Source organism: Vulpes lagopus, chromosome 21, assembly GCF_018345385.1.
Source record: "Vulpes lagopus strain Blue_001 chromosome 21, ASM1834538v1, whole genome shotgun sequence".
In the NCBI taxonomy this organism is placed as follows: domain Eukaryota; kingdom Metazoa; phylum Chordata; class Mammalia; order Carnivora; family Canidae; genus Vulpes; species Vulpes lagopus.
The window spans coordinates 17,299,446-17,326,417 of record NC_054844.1 but is presented as its reverse complement, the minus strand read 5'-3'; the positions used below and the strand labels follow the sequence as shown (position 1 = coordinate 17,326,417).

The following is a 26,972-nucleotide window of genomic DNA, read 5'->3' as shown; positions in this document are numbered from 1 at the left end:
GCCTACTGCTGGTGGGAAGGGGAGTGAGGAGGCAGGATAATGGGAAGGAGAGTTTAAAACAAGTGAGAACGGGAGAACTCTGTGGGTGAAGAGAAGGAGGGGCAGCAGCATAACTTAGTGGGGTCAATATGAGTTTTGGAATCTGGCAGTTCTGGATTTGAAAATTAGTTGCTGAGGGGGGCACTTGGCAGGATGAGCACTGGGTGTTATGCTATATGTTGGCAAACTGAACTCCAATTAAAAAAAAAAAGAAAAGGGGATCCCTGGGTGGCTCAGCGGTTTGGGGCCTGCCTTCAGCCCAGGGCGTGATCCTCAGGTCCCGGGATCAAGTTCCGCGTCCGGCTCCTGGCATGGAGCCTGCTTCTCCCTCTGCCTGTGTCTCTGCCTCTCTCTCTCTCTCTCTCTCTCTCTCTCTCTCTATCATGAATAAATAAATAAATCCTTTAAAGAAAAAAAAAAGAAAAAAGAAAGAAAACTAGTTGCTTAACCCTGGTTGAAATGTTTGACATCACGGCTCAATGTCTTTTTTTTTTTTACAAATATAATTTTCATCATGTTTTGAATATCAAAATGAGAGGATGATACAGATAACAATGGCTATGACGTACTGAGTATACCATATACATAGTGCTATCCTAAATAATCATGAACATTCTGCAAGACATTTTAAGGAATGTAAAATACATAGAATGTTCCTATTCTAATGTCCTTTTTAATTTTTTCCTTTATATTTTATAATAGAACAGTAAGAAAGGAACACAATGTATAAAATACATTGACTATAACAATATAATCTGTATTTCTAAAGAGTAACTGAAAAAAAAGATAGTTTTTAACCAGATGCCAAAGGCAACAGAGTGGAAAAAGCAATGGCATTGGAGCTAGAATCCCAGCTCTGCTTCTTAAAAGCAGTAGGACAGTTTTGTGAGCATTCCAAGGGTCAGCTCCACCCTACCTTCAGCCCAGTCATGTCCACAACATGGATTTGTATATGATAGAGGTTTTCAGGGAGACTGCTAACAAAGTCTGTTGGGAATCACTCTGGGAAGTGTCAAGTAGACAAGCTAAATCTTGTAGCAAGAAAGTTTAGTATCTGAAGGGTGGATATGAGAGGGACTCTTGGCAGTATCCCTGACTCAGCCTTTCTCAATCTGGATATTAGGGGGAGAGAGAGAGAGAGAGAGAGCTCTGAATAAAAATGGAAAGAATTATTTTCATGAAAAGCTTTGTAGGACACTGGTGATGCAGTGTAATATGCCCTTTGTATTCCTTTAAGAGATTTATATAAAAAGGAGAGTGAGGTCATTCTCTCCTACTTCCCAGAACATTGCACAGCTTTGGCAGTTTGAGAAATCCCAGTCATACTGAGAGGTTGATGTAGCAGTGCTCAGGAAGCAAAGCAGGGGAGAAGTTAAAAAGGTGGATGCTGGGCAGCCCAGGTGGCTCAACAGTTTAGCGCCGCCTTCAGCCGGGGGTGTGATCCTGGAGACCTGGGATCGAGTCCCACGTGGGGCTCCCTTCATGGAGCCTGCTTCTCCCTCTGCCTACATCTCTGCCTCTCTCTCTCTTTCTCTCTCTCTCTCTCTGTGTGTGTGTGTGTGTGTCTCTCATGAATAGATAAATGGAGTCTTAAAAAAAAAGGTGGATGCCATGTGATAACTTAGTGGGTTTCCTAAAAAACACATATACATGGTTGCTAAGGGTACACTGAAATAATTAAAAGGTTTGGCACAGAGAGAGGCCTGTATCACAGAGGGTGAGAGAAAGTAAAACCAGTCTACTTCTTTATTTGCATTTCTTATAAAGATTCTTGTATTGATACAGAACATAGTGGGGGAAAAATAAAATATCGTCTTTTTTAATCTCATGGCTTTCTAAATTCAACCAGCTTCCCCAACAAACTTGTTTATATGATGATTATTACTATTAAAAATAGTCACTTATCTACATATTAATTCACATTTCAGCTTATTTAGGTTATGTATAAATTGGAGTGTAGTAGACATGGATGATGGACTCTTGTTTTTAAAACAGTTTTAAAAGTATAAACAGTGTGTGTCCAAGCTACAAGTATTGGCTGATGAAGAAACTATTACAGTGATTTCTGATCAATGGGCCATGAATGTGGGAGGAGTCAGAATTATTACAAGCCATCAGAAAATTTATGGAAACAACAAGCATTATAATCTTCATGCATGTATATTTACTATTTTTAAAATAATACAGGTAGCTTGAAATAAAACATAAGTTCATTTAAACTCCTGAATTGTTAAGTGGCTTTTTGTCATTACATCCCTCCTGAGATTAGAAATGTTGAAGCATAGCATTAGGTTTGGAAAAATTTCTTGATGTTGATGTAGGGGATCTTGTACTCAGAAACTAATGATATACTGTTGGGAGGATATATCTCTAGCTATTGACACCATGACAAATAAAATATCAAAAGATCTTTCCTTACTAACTTTTAAATATATATATAGTTTTACATTTTTTACATGCATATAAAGTGTCACAAAACTACAGCAAATATTTATTTCCACAAATTTATTTGGAAACAACTAAGTATTAAAGATACTGAGAAGATAAGGTATTTTCCTCATACTCAAGAAATTTACAATATACTGGAAGAAAAAGCCTGTAAGACTAAGTAAAAGATGTTAAATGTGGTATAAGAGTCTAGGAGGAGAGAGTGGTTCAGAGTCCACATTTGAGGTGAGCTTCAAAGTTGGCAGAGAAGAGTGGAAAGGGTAAAGGGAATGAGCTCCATTACAGAGGTCAGAAGGACTATTCAGGGAATGACAAGGTGTCTTATGTGACTTGAAAACATGATTAGATATGAGGAAATAAAAGGTCATGAGCACACAAATATTCCTGACTTATTTTTGACAAAGGTACAGAAGACATTTGTTGCATTGTTTTTCCAATAAATGGTGCTGAAGTAATTGGCATTCACAGGTAAGAAAAAATGAACTCCAACTTAAACCTCATACATTATTCAAAAATTAACTCAAAATGGATAATGGGCTTAAATATAAAATGCAAGACTATAAAACATTTAGAAAAATACAGGAGAAAATCTTTAGGACTTAGTGCTAGGTGAAGAGTTCTTAGACTTGTAGTCTATAAAAGGAAAAATTGATAAATTGTACAAAATGAAAATTAAAAACTTTTAATTTGAAAGACCTTGAGAAGAGAATGAAAAGACAAGCTATAGGCAGGTAGAAAGTATTTGTAAACCAATTATCCGACAAAGGCTACCATCTACAACATACAAAGAACTTTCAAAACTCAGCAGCAAAAATGCAAACTATCCAATTAGTAAATGAGCAAAGAGATGAAGAGACATTTCACCAAAGAGGATGGTATATAAGTACATGACAAAAAGTTTGGCATCATTAGTTATTAAATAAATGCAAATTAAAACCACAATGAGGTATCATTCTATACCTATCAAAAGAACTAAAATTAAAAATAGTGATAATAACAAATGCTGGCAAAGATTCAGAGAAAACTAGATACATTGCTGGTGGGAGCGTAAAATGGTATAAAAAAGAGTATGGCAATTTTTTGCAAAACTAAATATGCCACTACCATATATTCCAGTAATTACATCTTAAACATTTATCTTACAGAAATTACAACTATGTTTACACAAAACCAATTATACATTACTGTTCACAACAGTTTTGTTTGCAATAGCCCAAGCCAGAAATAACCCAGATGTCCTCTAATGGGTGAACAGCATTATACTTCCATAGCACTACGACTATTCAGAAGTGAAAAGAAACAAACCTATTGATGCATGCAGCTACTTGGATAGATGGCTATGGAATTATGGTGAGTGAAAAAAGCCAATCTTGAAATGTTACAAACTGTATGATTCCCATTTATATAACATTTGAAATGACAAAATTATAAAGATGGAGAACAGATTACTAGTAGCCAGTGATGGGGAGAAGGGGAAGGTAGGCATTAGAGGGAGTGAAATGTCTGTGGTTATAAGGTAGCACCAGGAGTCCTTGTGATGGAATTGTTCTATACCTTGACTGTGGTGATGGTCATACAAACCTACTCATGTGATAAAAATTCATAGAACGAACTGGAATTATAATTAAAATGCATAGGACAGAATACATATGAACACATGTAAAACTAGTGAAATCTCATTAAGGTCAGTGAATTGTACCAGTGTCAATTTCCTGGTGTGATATTGTACTGTTGTCATGCAGGATGTTACCATTGAGGGAAAGTAGCTAAAGGTTATTTGAATTCTCTGTGTATTATTGCTTCCAACTGCGTGTGAATCTACAATTATCTCAAACATTTTTTTAAGTATATGAAGACGATATTACTCAGAAAGACAACTCAGGAAAGTTACTGCATCATGTTTCAAGGGCTATATTAATGTCATGTTTAGGATTCTGTACATTATCCAGTAGACAGTGAGGAGTCTTTGAAAAAAACTTTGAATAGTAGAGAAATAAATATGACTGGCTTTTGAAAGACATCTTAGGTAGAAATGTGCATGATTTAATTGAAAAATGCAAGCGGCATAGAGGAGGCTATTATATAGTGGCCAAAGTCACAGGGACTTCAAACAGATAAGCAGTGGTAGGGCAGACAGAAGGTGATGGATTCAAGAAGCAGATGGTTGCACGTGTATCAAACTGTTAAATTGACAAAACTTGGGGATTGGTTGGAAAAATGAGTGAGAGAGAAAACAGTTGCATAAGAATGTATCTTTTGAGATGGCAAAGGAGGAAAGCCTGGTTGAAAAGTACCTAGGAGACATTCAAACAGAGTTCTCCCATAATGAGGCAGAAGCACAGGTCAAAAGTTTAGGATAGAAGCCAGGTCTTGAGGAATAAATTTAGATGCAACCTACATAGAGATGGTAAAGGAAAATCTGTAGGTATATAAGGTAATTTCGAGAGTGTATATATCAAGAGGAAAATGAGGGTAGATCGTGGAGCTCCAGCAAACAACACTATTTTTGAAAGGAAGAATGGCAATGAAGGAAATTGAGTGAGTGGTCAGAGGAGATGGAAGGGAGTTAAGAGAGCCATTACGAGTCCACAGATGTCACTCTAATACAGCAGCATCAATTAAGTTCAGAATCCACACCACAAAGGACTGAAGGATGAAAAGGAAGAAATGAAGTGAGAGCAGGAACTGTGAGTCACTTTTGCAAAACTCTGGGGGTCATAGGGAAAGAAAATATGGATGCTTTAGAAAGGTTGAGTTGAGGAATTTTTTTTTTAAGATTTCTGACCCGAGGATCCAGTGGGTGAGACAGCCTTAAGAAAGGCAAACAAATAATCATCTGAGCAAGGTGCAAAGGAGATGAAAGGAGATGGAATCTAGGGAATAAATGTAGGGTTTACCTCAGAAAAAAGTAGGGAATTGGATATTCAAATCGTGGAATACAAATGAATTAGAGAGCTATATATAATATAAATTAATTTAATTTGTGCTTTGTACTTGCTTATTTTCTTTTGTTTTCAAAGGAGATTTTATAAAGTTTATGTTATACACAGGATACACTATGATAAAGTTATTAGATAAGGAAGACCAAGTAAAGGAAAATAAGGTTGGAGAAAATAAGATGAAGTCAGGGATGATGTTAGGCAAAAAAAACCAAAAACCAAAAACCAAAAAAAAAAAAAAAACCAACAAAAAACAAAAAGCCATCCTGGGCTCTTGCTTGGAAGCTAGCCACAATCTGAAAATTGGCTCATAAGTGCTTTAAAAGCAGAATCTGTATTTTCCAGTTCCCATAGAATCTAGAACAGTGATCAGCACATAGTGGCTATTTTGTGAAATGTCTTCCCTTTATGGAATAATGCTGCCAATTACTGCAAATTTTCCATATTTGGTTGTTAAGCTGAAAAATGGTAAGAAAAATACAAAGCAACTGGACAAGAGATGAATCATACTTACAATTTCATTATAAGTGGGGTCGGTACATTTTGGAACAGATTTTGTTTTCCTCCTACGAACTTCACTGGGATATGGTAAAAGATAAAATTCAACATGTGCACTGGGCGCAGAGCCATCTGGGAGATGCTGCAAAGGAAAATGGTTATAAATATTAATGCATGTTGCTATCAAAGAAAAAAATACATAGCTACTAAATACCGAGACCAAAGGCAGGATCAAAATTTATTACAGTACTGTTTATCAGAAAATAAGAGAACAATCAAAAGAAATACATCATTGCTCAAAAATATTCCCAAAGCACAGAGTAAAAGAGTAAAATTGTCCATTTTAAATTAAGTGTTGTGTCAGAGAACTATATTTAAAAGCCTATTAAATATAATTTACTTTAGTTTTTTTTACAGTAAAAAACACATTTGCATTTTTGACAGAAATGGTCAAGAGATGAATATAAGCCACAACAGAGACAGGAATTAAGTGCCTCGTGATATTGTCCACCACTTGCAAATAAAAAAATTGCAAGTTTAACACATAAAATAAAATGTAGCATTTAATGATGCATATATGCATATTAAATAATATCACATTTAAGGTAGAATTTAATTAGAATATCAGACTTGCAACTTTAATATACTTACAAGATTTTAAGATAATTATGATAATTTTATTATCTAAATTACCCTAAAATATATCGGATAATCCTTTTCAAACTATGTACTATGGAACCTCCAAAGTTGCCTAAAGTGCTGCTTGATGGGTAGATCAATATTGTCGATGGCTAGATCTTTTGGATCCCCTCTTCTCAGTTTGTCCTAAATGGCCCCCCAAATACGTCTCATCCCAGCTTCCCCATTCTGGCTTCAGAACTTCTCTCTTTCTTTTTCTACCTTTCTTTATTGTGGATAAAGATTGTGGATTTTCATTCTTTCTTTTTCTTTCTTCTCTCTCTCTTTTTTTTTTAAAAGATTTTATTTATTTATTTGACAGAGTGAGCACGAGAGAGTGATCCCACAAGCAGGGGAGCAGCAAAAAGAGAAGGGGAAGCAGGCTTCCCAATGAGCTGGGAGCCTGGCTTGGACTTGGGGCTCAATCCTAGGACGCTGGGGTCATGACCTGGGCCTAAGGCAGATGCTTAACTGATTGAGCCCCACCCAGGTGCCGCTGGATACTTTTATGTCTTAATATTCATTTGAGGAATAAATCCACTGTTTCAAAAATTTGGAAACCACTGCACTTCAAAGAAAAGTTTCACCTTTGTCATCTTGACCAAGTGGAGAGTAAGTCATACTAAAACTCTGCATATCTAGTTTGATAAAAAGAGAAATCTTTATATAATTTATATTTAAAGAGGATGATTTAAAAGTCAAACTTGAGGAATTAAATGCTTTTTTTGTTGACTTCATTCTAACTATTAAATTGGTAATTTTCAACAAATACATTTTAGTGTTCTGAATCACAGTGACATTTACATGTGAACATCCAGTACCATTTTCAATGTCATTAGCTTTAATTTTGTATCTTTCTTTAGCACTCAAGAAAGTATAGTGGAAAGTAAGAAAATATGATATTATTACAGTACTAATTTTTACTCAGTTCTAATTTACATAGTAAAAATTACATTAGGAAAGTTTGGCTCTTTTTTAGTACTCACAAATTAGATATAATACCTCTGGATATATCATATGTCAAAATGCTAAGATTGTCAATACCACTGCTTTGGATAAGAGCTCAAGTTTTCCTCCTCTTCTGAGGCCTTCTTCCAGGACAAAATGCTCAGTATATCAAATATATCAATGGCATAATGGAATACTCAGTGACTCAAAAAGACATTGCTATTAATATTTGCTTTTGTTTTGCCTGATTTGGTTTGGTTTGGTTTGGTTTGGTTTGGTTTGGGGAGAAAGATGAAGGGAGTATAATGTTTTGCTCTATATAATTCTCTCTTGTCCACCATAAGGATAACTATACCTATAATCACTATATGTTGCAACTTAGTGGTTAGAATCGTGGTACTGAAAATGGACTTTTTGATTGCAATCTGGGCCCCCAAATTTTCTAGCTATGTGGCTTTTGGCAGGTATCTTAACTTTTCAGTGGATTGTTTCCTAAGCTGTAAATGAGCATAAAGGTGATATATGCCTTACAGCATTCAAAAGATAAAATACACCATGTAATGTGAGGACAAGGGGTGAAATAGAGTAAGACTTAATAGATGTTTGATACTATTTTAATTTTCTATGAATTAAATTTACATTAAACATAAATATACTATATACACTGATTGGACAAGATACCCCTAATATACTATGGCATTTATGAACAGAGTTTCCTAATATTGACACTATCAACATTTGGTGCCACATAATCTTTGTTGTAGGGGGCTGTTCTACACATCGTGAATATTTTAACAGCATCACTGATCTATCGATTCCAATAGCAATATCTTCCTAGTTGTGACAATCAAAAATGTCTCCAGACATTGCTAAATGTCATTTGGGGGGCAAAATTAACCCTAATTGAGAACCATTTAGGTGGTTCATTCATCCTTTGAATCACAGCCTAGTGATCTGTATTTCTACCTGAATATCTTCTTGTTTCCCTTATATAAGATCTAACCAACCTCTATCTTCTAACCTTCTTTAACCTTTCCAAAACAAAATTTTCTAAGTTGTTCAACCTATAATAAGTTACACTGTTTGTCTTCTCTAGTGTCTCCTTTGTCACTGATTTTCAAATCCAAGTGTGTACTGAGATCAACATCCTCCCTGTTTGCCCCAGTTCATCTTCCACCACAGATCTTTATTTCCTAACTTACTGTAACTGGATTTTAACGACTTTTTATGCCCTAGTTTTCCCATCTCTTTCCTTCATTCATTCCATAGACCACTGTTGTACTTAACTTTTCTATTAAGCTGTTTTGATCATGTCACATTCCCACTGCCTGAAGAATAAAACCCAAACACAGAGAAAGATATTTTGCATACCAGCCTTCACCAAGCATTTAGCAATGAAAGATCTGGGTTTCTGTTTCCAAGTTAATGTCCTTGACAAGGTCCTTGAATATCCTGAAGGTTTTAGAATAATAGAACAGCACGGGTTTCAATTTAAAATCAGGGGTACATTATATCTGAGCAGCACTGGGCTTATTCTGTCCTTAACAGATTTCAATGCAGACATTGACTTCTTGGGTCTTTCAGAGAGTCCTTCTTTGTTTTTTGTTTTTGTTTTTTTTCCCCAAAGCAGCTGACTTATGGATGTTATTTTCTTTCTTTCTTACTCTCACCATATCTTGTTACTTAAAGATCACAGCTAATTTATTAAAAAAAAAACAACTCTAGCTCTCTTATCAATATCAATACTTCTCATTTCATCCTTTGCTCTTATGTTTATGTGAATTAAGTTCAACTTCAAAATGTTTAATAGCCCATGCTTGTCTAAATGTTTTAACCTAGGATTTTTACTCTGGTTGCATTTTAGGCCTTGACAAAGATTTAACACTTTGACCTGAGGAGTTATAAGGCTTGGAGATGCAGAGCTCTTAGTCTGATGCTCAGTCCAAACAATGGAAAGTTTCCTTGTATTATCCAGAGGGTTTTCTTATTCACAGTAGATTGAAGTCAAACAGCGCTACACTTTCTTCTAGAATTCTGGCTAATATTTTTACTGTACTCAGAAGATGAAGTGAAATCTTCTAAACCTCATTTTTGTTACTCATCCTAACTTTGAGTTCTATATATTCTAGTTATTGTGTTAAAATGTTTCTCATTTTTTATGTTTCTAAAAGTTTTATATATGTTATTTCCTTTATGAGCTTAGAAATTCTTTAAAAGACAAATCCGTCTTAATGTTTTACACTTTCCTCCCTTAACAATTCCTTTGGGCTTTGCTCCATTGGTTACTCACTATTCTACTACCCTAACCCCACCCTTCAGTTCCTTTGTCCTAATCTTTCAAAGGGTCTCGAATCTCCAATGAAAAATTTAAAATCTTCCTTTGATATTGGGCTTAACTTTATCATATTCTTTCCTTTCCTTTCATAGTCTGCCTTTCTTTCACAGCATGCCTTTCTTTCCTAGAAATCCTGTTCCTAACAGTGTGTGGCACACAGTGAATACTAAATAAATAGTTATGTAATGACTGAATGGATGAGCTATATATTTATAGCATATAGCTCTTTGAAAGTACTCCATAGCTATTTATTGAATCATTATTTATAATGCAATATAAAATCTAGCAGTCTTCTTAACTTCCTAAGGCTAAAGTGGATGTGTCTTAGATCTGTTCCCAAGGTTTACTCTGAATGCTTAGCTGTTTGATGGCATCCCTCTGCAGATGGAGCAGATCCTCACATGTGCTTTGTTGGATTTCATGGCTGATGGGGTATTCGTGTTAAGATCTGCTTTTTATGTCTGATATCTCAATAGTTGACTTCTAAAACTTTGATTTTATCTCATCACTCAGATCATATTAAACAATTAGATTCTTACTACCTTTCTTTACCCCTTTTTGTCTGCAACTGGAGCTAGACTGGATTTGTAACATAATTACTTATTACAAAACCAATCCTTAGTCGCCATCCTCACATTCCCCTGAAGACTTGGTCTCTGATTGCTGTCTTCCTTTCCTGACACCTTGTCCAGTCTTCTATGACAGTCTTCTCTATCTCTCTGGACTTTTTCCACTTCACTCCTTAAAAAGAATCTCTTTAACAATAAGTACAACAGGCTATTTAAATCTCCTTCTAGGAGCTAACAATGACCTGACAATTTCTTGGAGGCCAACTAGATGGTAGAGTGTAAACTAAAATCATTTTTGTTCTCATGCCCTTACTCAACCTTGTGCAGTTTTCCCCTCTGTATACCCCATTTGTGGAGTACATGAAAGAAACAAAAATGTGCACATTCAATTTAATTAGAGACCTGCCTATGGAGACCTTTGGGTGGAGGCTAGGTGCTAGATCCACATTTGCACCAAGTATTCCCTACAGAGGAAATATATATGTCTCATATATATGTGCTACTATTTTTTCAAATATATGTAGGTCTTTTGTTAACACAATTTTAATATTTTAAAAGCACTACTGAATTTATAGTAGTTTAAATTTTGTTTTACATTTCTTAAATTTATCAGATTTTTTAGGAAAAAAAATTGTAAATTTTTCTAGTTGAAAAGATTGGAAATGAAAGCCTCAGCATATTCTTAGCATCACTGATGCAGACACTTCTTTTTCAACTAAGAATGAAGTATAGGAGATTCTTAGCTTGGTTATTGTTTTTAGGTTATAAAAATTAAGGTGCATATATATATTAGTAAATCATTACTCACAATGTTGACTTCTTAATGGTATTGTCTTAGGTGTATAAATAATTAAATATGCTAATTTCTGCCTCCCTTTCTTGCACTACTTTGCACACAGCATTTTAAATGGTTTTCAATGCTACTGCTGTTGTTTTTATGGTTAATGAAGTTTTATTCATGAATTCATGAATAAAGCTATTCATTAACCATAAAACTATATTGAAAAAGAGGTTAATTTATCAAAATTAAGAAAAAAAGGATAAACAGTAGCATATTGCTATAAAAACAAAGCACGATATAAACTGTGTATAAAGTAAATAAAACTATTTCACATTGTAGGGTATGCTAGCAGCCCTTTAATATTTTCATGAGTTTATGAAGAAAATACTCACTTTTCATATACAATAATAATAATAACTATCACATAATGAGTATTTATTTAAAGCACTCTCATAAAGTAAACTTTGAGCCAGTATTATGGTCTTTATTTTATTGAAAAGATTTTATTATGACTTGTGCTCTTAACCACTATCCCTATATTGGGCCTTTACAAAGAATGCAAAGGAAACCACCAGATTCAAAGTAAAAGCACTTCTAGATCAAGTTTTATCAGAAATGTGATGAGGATAGATGCTTTAAAAATAACTTCTGTAGATTAATTCAAAGCTTAATTGTATTTAATAGGCTCTTATCTTTTTGATGAATAATTTATGAGAATTTCCCATCTAGTTCTTTTTTTTTTTTAACTTAAATGTTTCCAATCATATGATAAGATAGGCTTTGGTAGAAATCAACTGCCGATGATTAAAATATGATAGTGCTATCAAAACCTGAGGTCTATGCCAGAAACAAAATAACAATAAAAAGCATTTTCCTCATCTATGTGCCTGCCAAATTGCAGGTCAGAAATTCAGGCTAGCTAACACAAAGAGGGTCTTTTTATAAAATGACAATGTGCAATAAAAGTACTTGTGATATGTAGTTTGCTTAGTCCTTCAGTTAAAGAAATGGTGGGATGATCTTTCCAAACTTTCTGTGTGTGTTTGTTAATATAGAATGGGATGAATTTCAGGTCCTCCTGAATTAAATTAGGGTGGTCTTCTGCTTCATTTCACACCAATAAAGGCTTTAAAAGAATTATTGTCACTAATAGGTGATTTTCAGTAATTTTTTTAAACAATCAACTCAAAAATCAAACCACCATGTGTCTAACACTATGAGAGGTCGCAGAAAAGTTGCTAAACCATTTCTACTTTCAGAAATAAAAAACTCATGGGCATGATCATCTTATTATATACATATTAAAAAAATTTTAATCCTCAACTTGATGCAGTTAACAATTAGTCAGAAGCCAGTCCAGTAGATAGAATTCCTATATTTTCTGACTCAATGCATAAGAATTGAATTGCTTCTAAAAATCCAGAGTTTTAATTAGAGCTCCAGACTTTGCTACTAAAGTGTCTTGTGAAGTTTGGCAAGTTTTTCCATTTCTCAATCTTAATAAAATGTAAGAAATAAGGCTTTAAACCTCATTTATTTTTTACAATCTGCTCCATAGAAAATGCTGAAGAATTGTTTATGAGTTAAGTGGTAATTAAACTTTTTTTTTTTTTTTTTTACAATTGCACCGAACCATTCTAAATGATTTTAAATCCTCTAACCCTCAGCTTCTATCCCCCAATGCTAAGAAAGTTGTACAAATAAGAAATAGACTACATTTTGCTAATTATTATTGAGGAATTGTGAAAAACAGATGAAATATGGGAAGATTAGATTTATGATATTGTTATACTTCATAGTATAGGAAACTTTTTGCAAAAAACCCAGAAACTAGTAATTCAGAGGTAAAGTATTCAGAGTTTTCTACCTATACACCTCAAATATTTTTTTTTTAAATTTTTATTTATTTATGATAGTCACAGAGAGAGAGAGAGAGGCAGAGACACAGGCAGAGGGAGAAGCAGGCTCCATGCACCGAGAGCCCGATGTGGGATTCGATCCCGGGTCTCCAGGATCGCGCCCTGGGCCAAAGGCAGGCGCTAAACCGCTGCACCACCCAGGGATCCCCTACACCTCAAATATTTGCTTGGATTCTGTCCTACTAAACAGTTTATCATGATTTAAATAAAGATACAGATATATGATGTACAGCTGTCAATAATCTATTCAATCCACTTACATGTAATTATTGATAGCTAAGGACTTTACTAATGTCATCTTAATGTTTTCTGGTTGTTTTTTTAGTTCCCTGGCCGTTTTATTCCTCTTTTTGCTGTCTTCTTTTGTGAACTGATGATTTTTTGTAGTGCTATGCTTTAATTTCCCTTCCCTTTATCCTTTGTGATTTTACTACACAGGTTTTTGCTTTGTGGTTACCATGGGGCTTACATAAAACATCTTAAGTATAGGGGCACATGGGTGGTGCAGTTCTTTGGGCATCTGACTCTTGGTTTCAGCTCAGGTCATGATCTCAGGGTGGTGGAATTGAGCCCCGTATCAGGCTCAGAGAGGATTCTGTTTAAGATTTTCTTTCCCTCTCCTTTTGCCCCTCCTGCCTCCTCAAATAAATAATCTTAAAAAAATTTAGGTATAATAGTCTGTTTATGCTGATAAATTTATTTCAATCACATGTGAAAACTCTACCCTTTATTTCCTCATCTTTTATGTTATTGAAGTCACAATTTACCCCTTTTGATACTGTTTGTTCATTAACAAATTATTGTAGCTATAGTTAATTATAATACTCTTGCCCTTTAACCTTTATACTAGAGCTAAGTGGTTAGTACTCCATCGCATTACACTATTTGAGTCTCTGACTTTGTATACTTATTTTTGCCATGGGTTGCATATTTTCATATGTATTTATGCTATTAGTATCCTTTCATTTCAACTTGAAAAGTTTCTTTCAGCATTTCTTATAAGGCAAGCTTAGTGGTGATGAGCTCCTTCAGCTTTATTTGTCTAGAAAAGTCTTAAAAAAAAGAAAAAAAAAGAAAAGTCTTTATCTTTCCTTCATTTCTGAAGGAAATTTTATTCCCATCACCTAACCACCTAGTTAATAACCGACTAATCTCTATTCAACAATGACTAATTCAATTAACATCTAAACAAATACTAACAATCCACAACCAAAAGGGAGGAACCTGAGCCCTCATACTAATATCACTAATCCTATTTATCGGCTCAACCAATCTACTTGGACTATTACCCCACTCATTCACACCTACAACACAGTTATCTATAAATCTAGGAATAGCAATCCCCCTATGAGCAGGGACAGTAATTACTGGCTTCCGTTATAAAACCAAAGCATCCCTGGCACACTTCCTACCCCAAGGTAGGGGTAGAGGTTAGTATCCTCTCCCCCTAATTCCAATGTTAGTGATTATCGAAACCATTAGCTTATTTATTCAACCCATAGCTTTAGCCATTGGACAGCTTTGTCAGGTAAAGTATTCTTGGTTGGCATTTATTTTAGTTCAGTACTTTGAATATATCATTCCATTCCCTCCTGGCTGGTAAGGTTTTTGCTGGGAAATATGCTAATAACCTTAGGAAGGGTAAATTGTAAGTTACAAGATTTTTTTCCCTCTGACTGCTTTGAAGATTCTCTCTTTGTCTTTGATTTTTGACAGTTTCATTATAGTGTATTGTGAAGAGGATCTCCTGAAGTAGAGTTTGGGAAACTATGAGCTTCATGAGCTTAGATATCCAAATCTCTCTTCAGATTTGGAAAATACTCCATCATATGTCTTTAATGTGCTTTCTGTCACTTCTCCCTTTATTCTTCTGGAACTCCAATAATTCAAAGTTCTTGTTATGGTATCCTAGGGTTGCATAGGATATCTTCAATCTTTTTCATTTCTTTTTCCTTTTTTTTTGGTTCTCCACTTAATGGGTAATTTCAAAGTTCCCATCCTCTATCTCACAGATTCTTCTTCTGCTCGATCCATTCTACTGGTGATGCTCTCTGCTGCATTTTTTTTCACCTTTCATCTATAATACTCATTAGTTCCAAAATTTGCTTCTTTTTAAAAATTTTCCCTGTGATAAACTTCTCATTTTTTTCATTTATTATTTTCCTGATTTTGTTGAATTGTCATTTTGTGCTTTCTGTAATTTACTGAGTTTCCTTGTAAAGCTTTTTGAATTCTTTGTATTATGCAAATCACATATATCAGGTCTTTGAGTTTGGTTAGTGGAAAATGATTGTGATCCTTTGGTGGTATCATGTTACCTTGATTTTTCATGTTCCTTGAGGTTTTGCATTGCTGTTTTCAAATATGAAGTAGCTATCAGCTCCTCCAGTCTTTACTAACCACCCACTTCAAAGTGTTCAGACTCGTGGTTTTTTCTACAATAGTGTGATGAAACATGTCTGCAAACCTGGACTTCCACAAAGGCTCTTTCATCTATGGATGACTATTAAAGACAATGCTTTCCAGGAACTCTCTGACCATGCCTAAGAGGAACTGGAACCAATTCATGAGCCACTTCAGGGTCCTCAGTTGGGACTGAGGTCTATGTGTCTATTATCTGGAACATAGGTTAGGGAGAGTCCTCCTGGATCCCTTGGTATATGCTCCCACAAACATACTTTTGTCTATGAATGGATGCCAAATTTTTTGTTGTTGGTAAGGTATGTCTTTTGCAACTATGATGCTAATGTGACTCCCAAGTTGATTTCAGAAAAGCCATGAAGAAATCAAATTAAGAGAACCAATGTCAGGATGCTAGCTTATGTTTTGTTTGTTTGCTTGCTTTTTTGTTTGTTTGATTGAGTTAGAATGTCAAATTGAGGAAGATTTGGATAAAGAATAGCAACTAGGATACAAGCCCGTCAGGAAAGGAGAGTGATTAGATAAAATCTGCATCATGTGGTGACCTGTACATTGATGGTTATGTCAGCTAGAGATATGGTTAGTATCCAGAGTTGTTGAATATTTAGAGAAATAATCCTCAGCAGGAAATCACTCTATTTTCAAGTAAGACTGATGTGAAGGTCAAATATTTATCATTCTCAGATTAGTATCAAGTATTATAGGCAGCAGAATTCACAGAGAAAAGCTATTCATTTATAAATATAGCTCAAATTACACTGCCCTGCATTGTGGCTATTTTTCTCAGTGATGTAAATGAATATTCACTTATTTAACAAACATGTATTAAGGACATAGTATTATGCTAGGCACTGAAGAGTATACAAAATATATTTCTGACAATTTTTACAATCAGTATATTTTCAAATTGAAACTACAAGATGAGCCAAAAAGATAAGTTTCAAGAACTGAGATAAGGCATAATTCAGAAAGGATGAGAGGTTTGAGCTGAGCCTGGAAGTTGGAATGGATATAGAAAGTAAACAGAAAAAAAAAAAAAAGAAAGAAAGTAAACAGAAGGTAAGTAGAAGTATGATATAGGTTGCTAGAAGGACTAGAGTGTGTTTGGTAAAAAAATGAATGAACCATTTTGAACATAATATAAGTTTTGTGTGTGTGTGGTGGATATCAAGGTAGGTACGGCTAAACTGTGTAGTATCTTAAATATTAGGCTAAAGAGTTTGAGTTTTACAAAGGTTCTATTAGCATATTTGTTGATATGTTAAAAATGGAAATTTATTGATATGTTAAAAATGGAATTTTAGGATGTTTTGTGCAAAATGGATTAAAAGAAGTAGAAAACAAGGATAGGAATATAACAATCAATCAAAATAATCCACAGGTGAACTAATAGATAATATAGGATAGGATTTTGGCAATAATAAAAGTAACAGGGAACTAAAATGATTTGCTGATGGGATACCTTGGTGGCTCAGTAGTTAAGCATCTGCCTTTGGCTCAAGGCATGATCCTAGAATCCCTGGATCAAGTCCCACAACAGGCTCCCTGCATGGAGCCTGCTTCTCTCTCTGCCTGTGTCTCTGCCTCTCTCTCTCTGTGTTTCTCATGAGTAAATAAATAAAATCTTTAAGAAAAAAATAAAAGGATTTACTGATGATTATACATAGAGGTACTGGAACAAGTTAAAATACAGAAAATAAATAATAGAGAATTTTGATTAAGGTTACTTGAGATTGGTGTAACAATTTTTTGAAATAAGTAGATAAGAGTGAGACTTGATTTTAGTGAAAAGTAGAGAACTATAATTTAGAAATATTGAGTTTAAAGAGATGGCAAGATATCAGAATGCACATGCCCATCAGGCAGTTGAAAATATGTAAATTGAGTTCAGAGAAATATTTAAAGTAGAGATATAAATTTAGGAGTAATTCACATAATCTTCGAAGTCACAAGACTAAATGGAATTTTTGAGGAAATCAGTTTGAAGAGTTAAAGCTCTGAATACTGGAAACTCTTCTCATTTAAGGACTAAAGGTGAATATGCCAGCATTTATTAAGCCACTAAATACATTAACTAGTTTAAATTTATAAAAGCTAAGGAAGCCTAAGAAAGAGTGCTATCAAAGAAGTTTAGAGAATAGATGGACAGTGAGATTTCATGAAAATTCCAAAATAGTAAAGTTCACAAAGGAAGGACTAGTTAAAGATACTGATGTTGGAAAGAGATCTATTATCATTAGCATATGATTTATTATAGGTTTAAGAACAATTTATGGTTTGCTTCATTAAGAGATAATTGGTAATCTTTGAGGGTCAGTGTTTCCTTGGTAAAAAAAAAATCAATATCTATATCTAGGTTGGCTAGTTTTCACTATCCACTGCTTTGCATCATATCCTTTGAAATAGGAGACTGATGTCATAATGGGCCAATCGGGATAATTATTATTGGAAAGTTGCCTTTTATCAAGAAATTGATGTTGGTTTATATTGAAGTGCATCTAGGATGGAACAATGACAAATTTCTGTTAAAAAAATCTAGATTAAAAAAATTGAATTGGGATAGGCAGAGGACTTAGCCAAGTTAGTTTTAAAAGGATACACAGAACACTGTTGTTTTTATATGTTGAGCATTGCCATCATGTGTGCTTTATTTTCACAGCCTCTTTCTTTTAAAAAAGATTTATTTATCTTATTTGAGACAGAGAGAGCATGGGTAGGAGGGGCAGAGAGAGAGGGAGAGAGAATCTTGACCATATTTCACGCTGAGCATGGAGCCCAAGGCAGGCTTTATCTCACAGCTCTGAGATCAGGACTCAAGAGAAAACCAAGTCAGCTCCTCAACTGATTGTGCATCCAGGCACCCCTTTTTTTTCTTTTTTAGAGAGAGAGCAAATGTGTGAATAGGGGTGGTGGGGGAAGACAGAGGGAGAGGGAATCTCAAGCAGACTCTGCTGATTGTAGAGTCCCACATGGGGCTTCAATTAAGGACCATGAGATCATGACCAGAGTTAAAATCTGGAGTCAGCCGCTTAACTGACTGAGCCATTCATGTGCCCCTCAAAACCCTCTTTTGTTAACTTTACTAAATCTAAGTGTTTTCTCTAATAGGCACCATAATTTGCTTATTGCCATGTACCGAACTCATTATATGTAGAGTGCCACTTGTAGGGTATTTAACCACTTGAGAAATGTTTCTCAAAATGTGGTCCATGGACCACTGGTGTCAAAGAGCCTTCTGGAATGCTCATACTTGGGATCAAGAGAGAAGAAAACAAGTCTAGATATGAAAGAACAGAGGGATATATGAGATCAAGAGATGCCTGTAAAACACATAGAAATACCAACCTACAGGTGCCTGAGTGGCTTAGTTGGTTAAGTATCCAGCTATTGATTTTGGCTCAGGTCATGATTACAGGGTTGTGAGATGAAGCCCTACATCAGGTTCCACACTGGGCATGGAACCTGCTTGGGATTCTCTCTCTCCCTCTCCTTCCACCCTTCTGCCCCTCCCTACTCATGTACACTCTCTTTCTCTCTCAAAAGAAAAAAATACCAACCAATAGTTACAGAATCAATCACTGGGAATTGCACATAGGAAAGTATATTTGATTTTAAGATTTATTTATTTATTCATTAGAGAGAGAGAAGCAGGCTCCTCGCAGGGAGCCTGATGTGGGACTCGATTCCAGACAGGGGACCATGCCCTGAGCCAAAGGCAGATGCTCAACTGCTGAGCCATGCAGGTGTCCCAGGAATGTATATTTTAAAAGTAAGAACCTCCAAGCTACGCATATACATTAAAATTGTGAGAAAATTTTTTAATTGAAAATAAAATGTAATGAAATGTATGTGTGTGTGTGTGTGTGTGTGTGTGTGTGTGTGTGTGTGTGTGTTTAGCCAGGGGTTCTTATCAATGTATTTGAGTCTACTTCTTTCTCTCCTGTTTCTTTTCTTTTCTTTTTATATTTATTTCAGTGCATTAAAGGTCCAAATGTGTGTGTGTTTTAAAATGTAGTACCCGAGCCGCGCTGTTGTGCTGTGGGGAAGAGAGACAGATTTGTAAACCCCGGAGCGAGGTTCTGCCTACCCGAGGCTGCTGCAGTGCAGAGACCCTGGGTGAAGCCACCATCACCATGTCTGACCAGGAGGCAAAACCTTCAACTGAGGACTTGGGGGATAAGAAGTAAGGAGAATACATTAAACTCAAAGTCATTGGACAGGTTAGCAGTGAGATTCACTTCAAAGTGAAAATGGCAACACATCTCAAGAAACTCAAAGAATCATACTGTCAAAGAAAGGGAGTTCCAATGAATTCACTCAGGTTTCTCTTTGAAGGTCAGAGAATTGCTGATAATCACACTCCAAAAGAACTGGGAATGGAGGAAGAAGATGTGATTGTAGTTTATCAGGAACAAACAGGGGGTCATTCAATGATTTAGATATTCTTTTTTTTCTTTACCCTCAATCCTTTTTTTATTTTTAAAAATAGTTCTTTTGTAATGTGGTGTTCAAAACGGAATTGAAAACTGGCACCCCATCTCTTTAAAACATCTGGTAATTTGAATTCTAGTGCCCATTATTCATTATCACTTGTTTTCATTGTGCTGATTTTTGGTGATCAAACCTCAGCCCCCTTCATATTGCCCTTTCCTTTTTAAAAATTACATGTGTGCACAGAAAGGCCACCTTTTCCAGGACTGTGCATTTTCAGGCTTGTGATAAATAAGATTGACCAATAAAAGTGTTCACGATGATTTTCCAATTGGCCCTGAAGTTCTAGCATGTGATTGCTTCACTCCTGGACTATGACTTTCAGTGGGAGATGGAAGTTTTTCAGAGAACTGAACTGTGAAAGAATGACCTTTCCTTAACTTGAAGCTTCTTTTAAAATTTGAGGGTCTGGACCAAAAGAAGAGAAATATCAGGCCGGAGTCGAGAAGACAGAGATGATGAGAGTAAATGACTAACTCCAAAGATGGCTTCACTGAAGAGAAAGCATTTTAAGATAAAAGTCTTGTCAGAAGATCCCAGAAAAGTTCTAATTTTCACTAGCAGTTAATAAAGTTATTCATGCAGAAGTGTATTCAACAGAACACTGCTCTTTTTTTATTTTATTTGTACTTTTTGGCCTGGGATATGGATTTTAAATGGACATTGTCTGTACCAGCTTCATTAAAATAAACAAAATATTTGTTAAAAAAAATCTAGTACCCGATGTCTATCACCCCAAATGTTTAAGCAAATCCAACAATAAAAAGGACATACTAAATCTGTATTTTTATATTTGTATATTCTGTCCTATAGCTAAATTTAGGCTAATATTATTTGGAAATAAAAGTGAAAAGAAAAATAATGACAAAAAAATAGAGGAAGAAAATGGGTAGAGGAGGGAGAAAAGAAATGAGAATAAAGTTTTATCCTTACTGCTTCTGAAGCCAATTCTTTTACTGTTGGAGAATTTGATATGGTCAGAAGACAGGTTTAGGGCTATAAATGATGAGATCAAGTTTTTAACCAGTACTATCCCTCTAGATACATATGTCTTCTCATAGAATGAGACAAGTCCCATCATTTCTGCTCCTTCATCCATTTTGAGCCTATAGCTGGAAGATCTAATGCCATGAATATTCATAGCAAGATGAAACAGGCCTTTTAATTAATTACATACGAGTTGCTTATTGGATAATAAGGCTACCTAAATCTTTTTTTAAAAAATTGTAATTGGCTCACAATGTTACATTGGTTTCAGGTATACAACATAGTCTATATGTTATACTAAGCTCACCACAAGTGTAACTAACATTTGTCACCATACCATGCTATTACATTATCGTTGACTATATTCCTTATGGTGTATCTTTTATCCCCAGGATTTTTTCATGTCATAATTGGAAGCCTGCATCTCCCACTTCCCTTTACTCATTTGCCCATTCCCCTACTCCCCTCCCCTCTGGCAAAGAATAGTTTGTGTTCTATAGGTCTATTTCTTCTTTTATTTATTTATTCATTTGTTTTTAGATTCCACCTATAAGTAAAATCATATGTTACTTATTTCACTTGGCATTATACCCTCTAGGTCCATCCATGTTGTCACAAATGGCAAGAACTCATTCTTTTTAATGGCTGAGTAATAGGATTATATATATATATATATATACACACACACACACTATTTCCCTGATCTATTCATCAGTTGATGGACACATGAGTTGCTTCCATATCTTAGGTATTGTAAGTAATGCTGCCATAAGTATAGGGGTACATATATCCTTTCAAATTAGTGTTTTAATCTTTTCGGGCAAATATCCAGTAGTGAAATTACTGGATCATATGGTATTTCTATTTTTAATTTTTTGAGGAACTTCCACAATGTTTTCCACAATATCTACACCAATTTACATTCCCATGAACAATATTGCACAAGGGTTCCCTTTTTTCCACATTCTCATCAACACTTGTTATTTCTTATCTTTTCACCTGTTAATTTTCATATAGCAACTATTCTCTCCTATTTTGTGTCTTACAAAAGGCTTAAACAGCACTCCATTTGAGGTATGTCCTGCTTCCCTTGTTCCTCATTTGAAATCATATTATTTTGTTATAGTGTATGAGTTTCTGACAGTGTGAGCATATTTAATATCAGAAGAGAGTCTGGAATCCTTATTGATTACTTTTAGAGCCTTTAAGAATGCACATATTCTAGAGCAGGTAAAAGAAAACTGTCTGGAAGTATCACAGCCTAGGGGAATACAGAGATGAGGAGAGACATTACAGACATTTCAATGCATAGAGAGACATGCAGATGTCAATGGAAGAGGCATTTTATAGTGGGCTACATGGGAAAATGCTAGAAAGATTTTTAAAAATGTTTTAAATCTAAATTATTTTTATATATTTCTTTGTTATATAAACTGAAATATTATTTTAAAAAACCTTGGCCAAGCTTCTAAATAACTGCATTACTTTGTCAGTCTCTGTTCACTAGGATAAATCATTTTGGGCTGCTTTAAAAGGGAAAATCTTTTTAGCAATTTTGTTTTAGCTTATGAATTCACAGGAGAGAAGTAATTCTTAGAGCAAATCTTCAAAGATTCAATATAAGATAAACAATTCTTTTCATCACACTTAATATTAAATATAACAGAACTGCAGGCAGAATAATACATTTTAACATTAAAATAAAATGAAGCACAACTTATTTAGTCTGATTACTTCAGCACATGAAAACACTAAAGGCTCAAAAATAAATAATAATTAGTTAAAACTTGAAATGAGCAAAAAAATATGTGGAGAATTTATAGATATATTTTCCTGTCATTTATATTACAGTGGTATCTCTGTCTTCAGATAAGCAGAAGAAATAGTCATATAAAGGAAGTTGTGAAAAATACAAGGCATAAGAGCTTTGTTGTGATGGGTTTTGCAAGGTGAACAAGATCCTAATTCTTATTTATTCACATCAGAAATTGGACATTCTTTTATTCAATAAAGTATTCATTGAGCACCTGCTATGTACTTGACACTGTTTAAGCCCCTTGGCTTATAGCAGTGACACAGGGCAGTGGAGAAAGTAAAGGAGGAAAGGAAGTTTGGAAGTGGCAACAAGTAGTGGCTTTGTGGTTTTACATTTGGGAATCAGAGAGGACCTCACTGAAAAGGTGGCAGTAAGCCATAGTCCTTTAGGACATGTGGGATTGAGCCATGAGCCTGGGGAAGGGCATTCCAGATAAAGTGAGTAACAGGTACAAATGTTTGTGATATTTAAGGAGCAAGAAGGAAGTTACTGAAGCTGGAGTGGAGTGATTGAGGGAGTCTGTGAAGATGGGGTTGGAGAGGTCACGGAGGCCAGATTGGCAGGGCTTCATAGATCATTAATAAGTACTACAGCTTTCATTGTAAGTGATGTAAGGCCTCGCTCTCTGAAGGATATGAGAGAAGAATGACAAGATCTGACTTTTACTCTCAAAGGAATATTCTGACTCCTAGGTTAGGAAGAGATTAGAAAGAAATATGAGCAGAAGCAGGCAGATGTGTTAAGAAATTATGGCAGTGATTCAGGTGGGGGATGATGGTGGCTTGAACCATTTATGGTAGTTGTGGTAGCAGTGAAGGTGCAAAGTTGTGGAATTCTGGATTTATTGTGAAAGCAGTGCTGACAGAATTTGCTGATAAATTGGTTGTAGTTTGTGAGAGATGTCAGAATGGTTTTAAGGACTTAACTTGAATAAATCGTAGGATAAAGGTGCTATTTCCTGACATGAGAAAGATTGCAAAGGAAGCAGGTTTAGGGGGCAATAATCAGAAGTTTGATTTGGTGTAGCTTAAGGTTGTGGTGCCTATTCAATTTCTACTAGAGTTGTTGAGTAATCGGTTACATACATGCCTCTGGATTTTAGGGAGACTTCCAAGCTGGAGTTATAAATATGGAAGAGAAAGACACGTAAGTGATATTTCAAGCCACAGGGCTGGAAATAGAAGAGAGAAGAGGTGTAGGAATAAATTCCAGGGCAATGCTAAGAGATTAGGGAGAAGAGAAGAACTGGCATTTAGACTGAGAAGTTAGACTGCAAGGAGTATTACTTCATTATTAATAACGTTCTTTCAGAGGACATTGGCAATGTATAGGCTCTCGTGGCCCTAGATGGTTTTTTACCTTTGGTAGGATTTACCTGGTCATTTGCCATTTACCCCTCACTTGATCTAAATCTTGTATTTTTGCTCTTACTCACTTTCCCTCCTCCCTTTATGCTGCATCACTTTTGTTTTGAATATTCTTATTGTCAGCACAACTTCATCTTGCTATAAAATGCATTTTTGAAAACTGTCAAAAGTAATTTGGGGATTTATCTGGTGAATAAAATGGGTGATCAAATTGGTTAATACTGCTTTTGATCAAATATTAGGCATGACTATTGAGTAATATCACCAAGTTTACTGTGTGGTTTATATGCCAGATTGAAAAGCAATGTCAACAAGCATGTTCTAAAACATTCTGAGCTATGACACTACTGGAATAAATACATAATTTTCAAGAGGACTATTTTCAACTAATAATCATATACAAATACAAGTTCTGTTAACTTGATTGACATCATTTCTTAACATTCCTTTACTTTATTACATATATTTATACAGATTATTAAAGTCTATGAATATGTAGACAGCCATAAATAATATCTCATTGAGTCTTCATTTCCCAGACTAAGAATTTCTTAACAACTCCTATTCTCATTTAAGATGATAATCTTATCAAAAGCAACTAAAATAATTACTTTAGTTAGTAAAAGTTTTACAAAACACATCTCATAATATTTGTCCAGATATTACAAAAATTATTGATTATGAGCACCATAGATCTATAAACAAGCATTCTTGGCTATCTGGCTAATACTAAGTTTGTAAAGGATGTATCCCCTGCAAATTATGCCAACTATTTGTCTACTGAATTTAGATATTGACTAAATTCTAGTATGTTCCAGATGCACGTCACAATGAAAAGAGTTTGCTTTTTAAAGTCTTTCCAAAAAAAAAAAAAATAAAATAAGTCTTTCCAAGCACATCATGAGAGACATATGTGTATAAGGGATAGAGCCAAAATAGGGCTACTGACTTTCTATAGAGCAGTATCCTGGGAGTTTTGGCAAATGGAGGATCTGTTTTGAGTAGACTAGAGGAAGACTGGACAAGTGGCAAAGCTTAGAGTTACCCCTCTTGGTTTATGCACCCAGACCTGGACCATTAATCAATTACACTGTGATGCAGAAACCTCCTTCTCTTACTTAATGACAATGCTCCAATTGCTCTCTGTGCCTCTGACTTGACCCATCTTTAGAGACGAATGGGGTATAATGGAAGAGCTTTCAGTTTTCTTTAGAGGCTAACTATCATTGTTGTCCTAGGTTCTGGGATACAAAGATAGGGCTCCTGCCCTCAAAAAAATTATTTTGTGGGGGAAAGATATATCTTTGAGTAATTACATCAAAACATAACTGTTTTGGTGGTATAAACTCAAGGTACTCCATGGGTATCTAGGAGGAAAGCCTAAGAGTTCCTGGCTTCACAGAGAAAGTGCTGGCACTATTCAGAGATGAGTTAATGTTCCACTAAGCTCAGTAGGATGAGATAGATGTAAATTCTCGGGACCTAACTTTTTCCCTTTGGATCTCAATACTCCAGTTAGTCCTGCATTTTCAAACCTTTTTCACTAGATTTGGCCTGATGCTTCATTGTGAATAAAGCCTAATTTTCATTCTAGGACTTTGCCTGTAAAACATTTTATAGTCTTTACCCCAGAGATCACAGTCATACTGAGGCAGAACATTGTAATTGGCCTACTGTTCCTCACTTAAACTTGGTGGCTGGCCCCATTTCTCTCACTAATGTTGACATTAATTGCTGGAAGGAGGGAAGTGATTTCTAAATGTAGGCTTACATGTTTCTTATTAGAAATAATAAACTTACAATGTTTTTCATGTGTTTCACTAGTATGGTCAGCTTCGCATCCTCATGTGATATCACTAACTGCACCTTAGGCGTCTTGTCAGGAAACTTCTCACCTGCTAAAGAAATAAAATTTTGGTGGGTTAAATTGGAAGTGGTTCATCACAGTATAAATTAAATATTTAAATACTAAAATGGAGTCAATGAATAATATGCAAAAGAAACATTCTTCAGGGACGCCTGGGTGGCTCAGCGGTTGAATGTCTACCTTTGGCTCAGGGCGTGATCCCCGGAAACTGGGATCGAGTCCTGCATCGGGCTCCTTGCAGGGAGACTGATTCTCCCTTTGCTTTTCCTTTTGCTTGTGTCTCTGCCTCTCTCTCTCTGTGTCTCTCATGAATAAATAAATTAAATGTTAAAAAAAAAGAAACATTCTTCAAATCACGCAGAAAACATAATATTCTTTAGGAAACTGAATTGGTTAAAGATGAGATTTGCGTCTAATCATCCTGAACCAACTCTTTCTCCTCATATTTTGTGTTTCTTATTGATTTTGTGTTTGTTTTGATTGATTATTTTCCCAATTATTTAAGCTTGAAAACTTAGTGCCATTTATGGCTCTAATTTTCTCAACCTTCAGTACCATTAAGCTTAAGTATTAGCATGAAGTGCTGGCTTTAAAAGTCAGTGAGCCTGGGGTTCAGGTCCCAGTACTATACTTAAGATTGTGTTATGTGTGTATAATTAACTTATGACTAAGATAATTGGCTTCTTTAAAATGGAGATGATAGTTACCTACTGCAGGGTATAGTTGAGATGATCAACTAAGAAATTCAACAGTTTTCACAATGTAACCTCTCAGTTCATGTTTGCAATTAGTAATGTCTTCTCCATATATTTGCATTCATCTCTTCCTATCTATTTCCACAGCTCCTAGTTCAGACTCATATGAATCTC

The 26,972-nt window shown here is 35.2% G+C and overlaps 1 protein-coding gene and 1 pseudogene across 2 annotated transcripts in view; one reads left to right on the top strand and one right to left on the bottom strand.

The window, feature by feature from the left end:
* PIK3C2G (phosphatidylinositol-4-phosphate 3-kinase catalytic subunit type 2 gamma) overlaps positions 1-26,972 on the bottom strand; it is a 373,997-nt gene that overhangs the window by 3,504 nt on the left and 343,521 nt on the right. For both annotated transcript variants that reach the window (XM_041735425.1, XM_041735426.1), the window contains 2 exons: positions 26,037-26,131; positions 5,941-6,066 (listed from right to left, as the gene is read on the bottom strand). In XM_041735425.1, the coding sequence (XP_041591359.1) occupies positions 5,941-6,066; positions 26,037-26,131 (221 nt within the window). The remainder of the gene's footprint in view (positions 1-5,940; positions 6,067-26,036; positions 26,132-26,972) is intronic.
* LOC121479697 lies at positions 19,610-20,769 on the top strand (annotated as a pseudogene).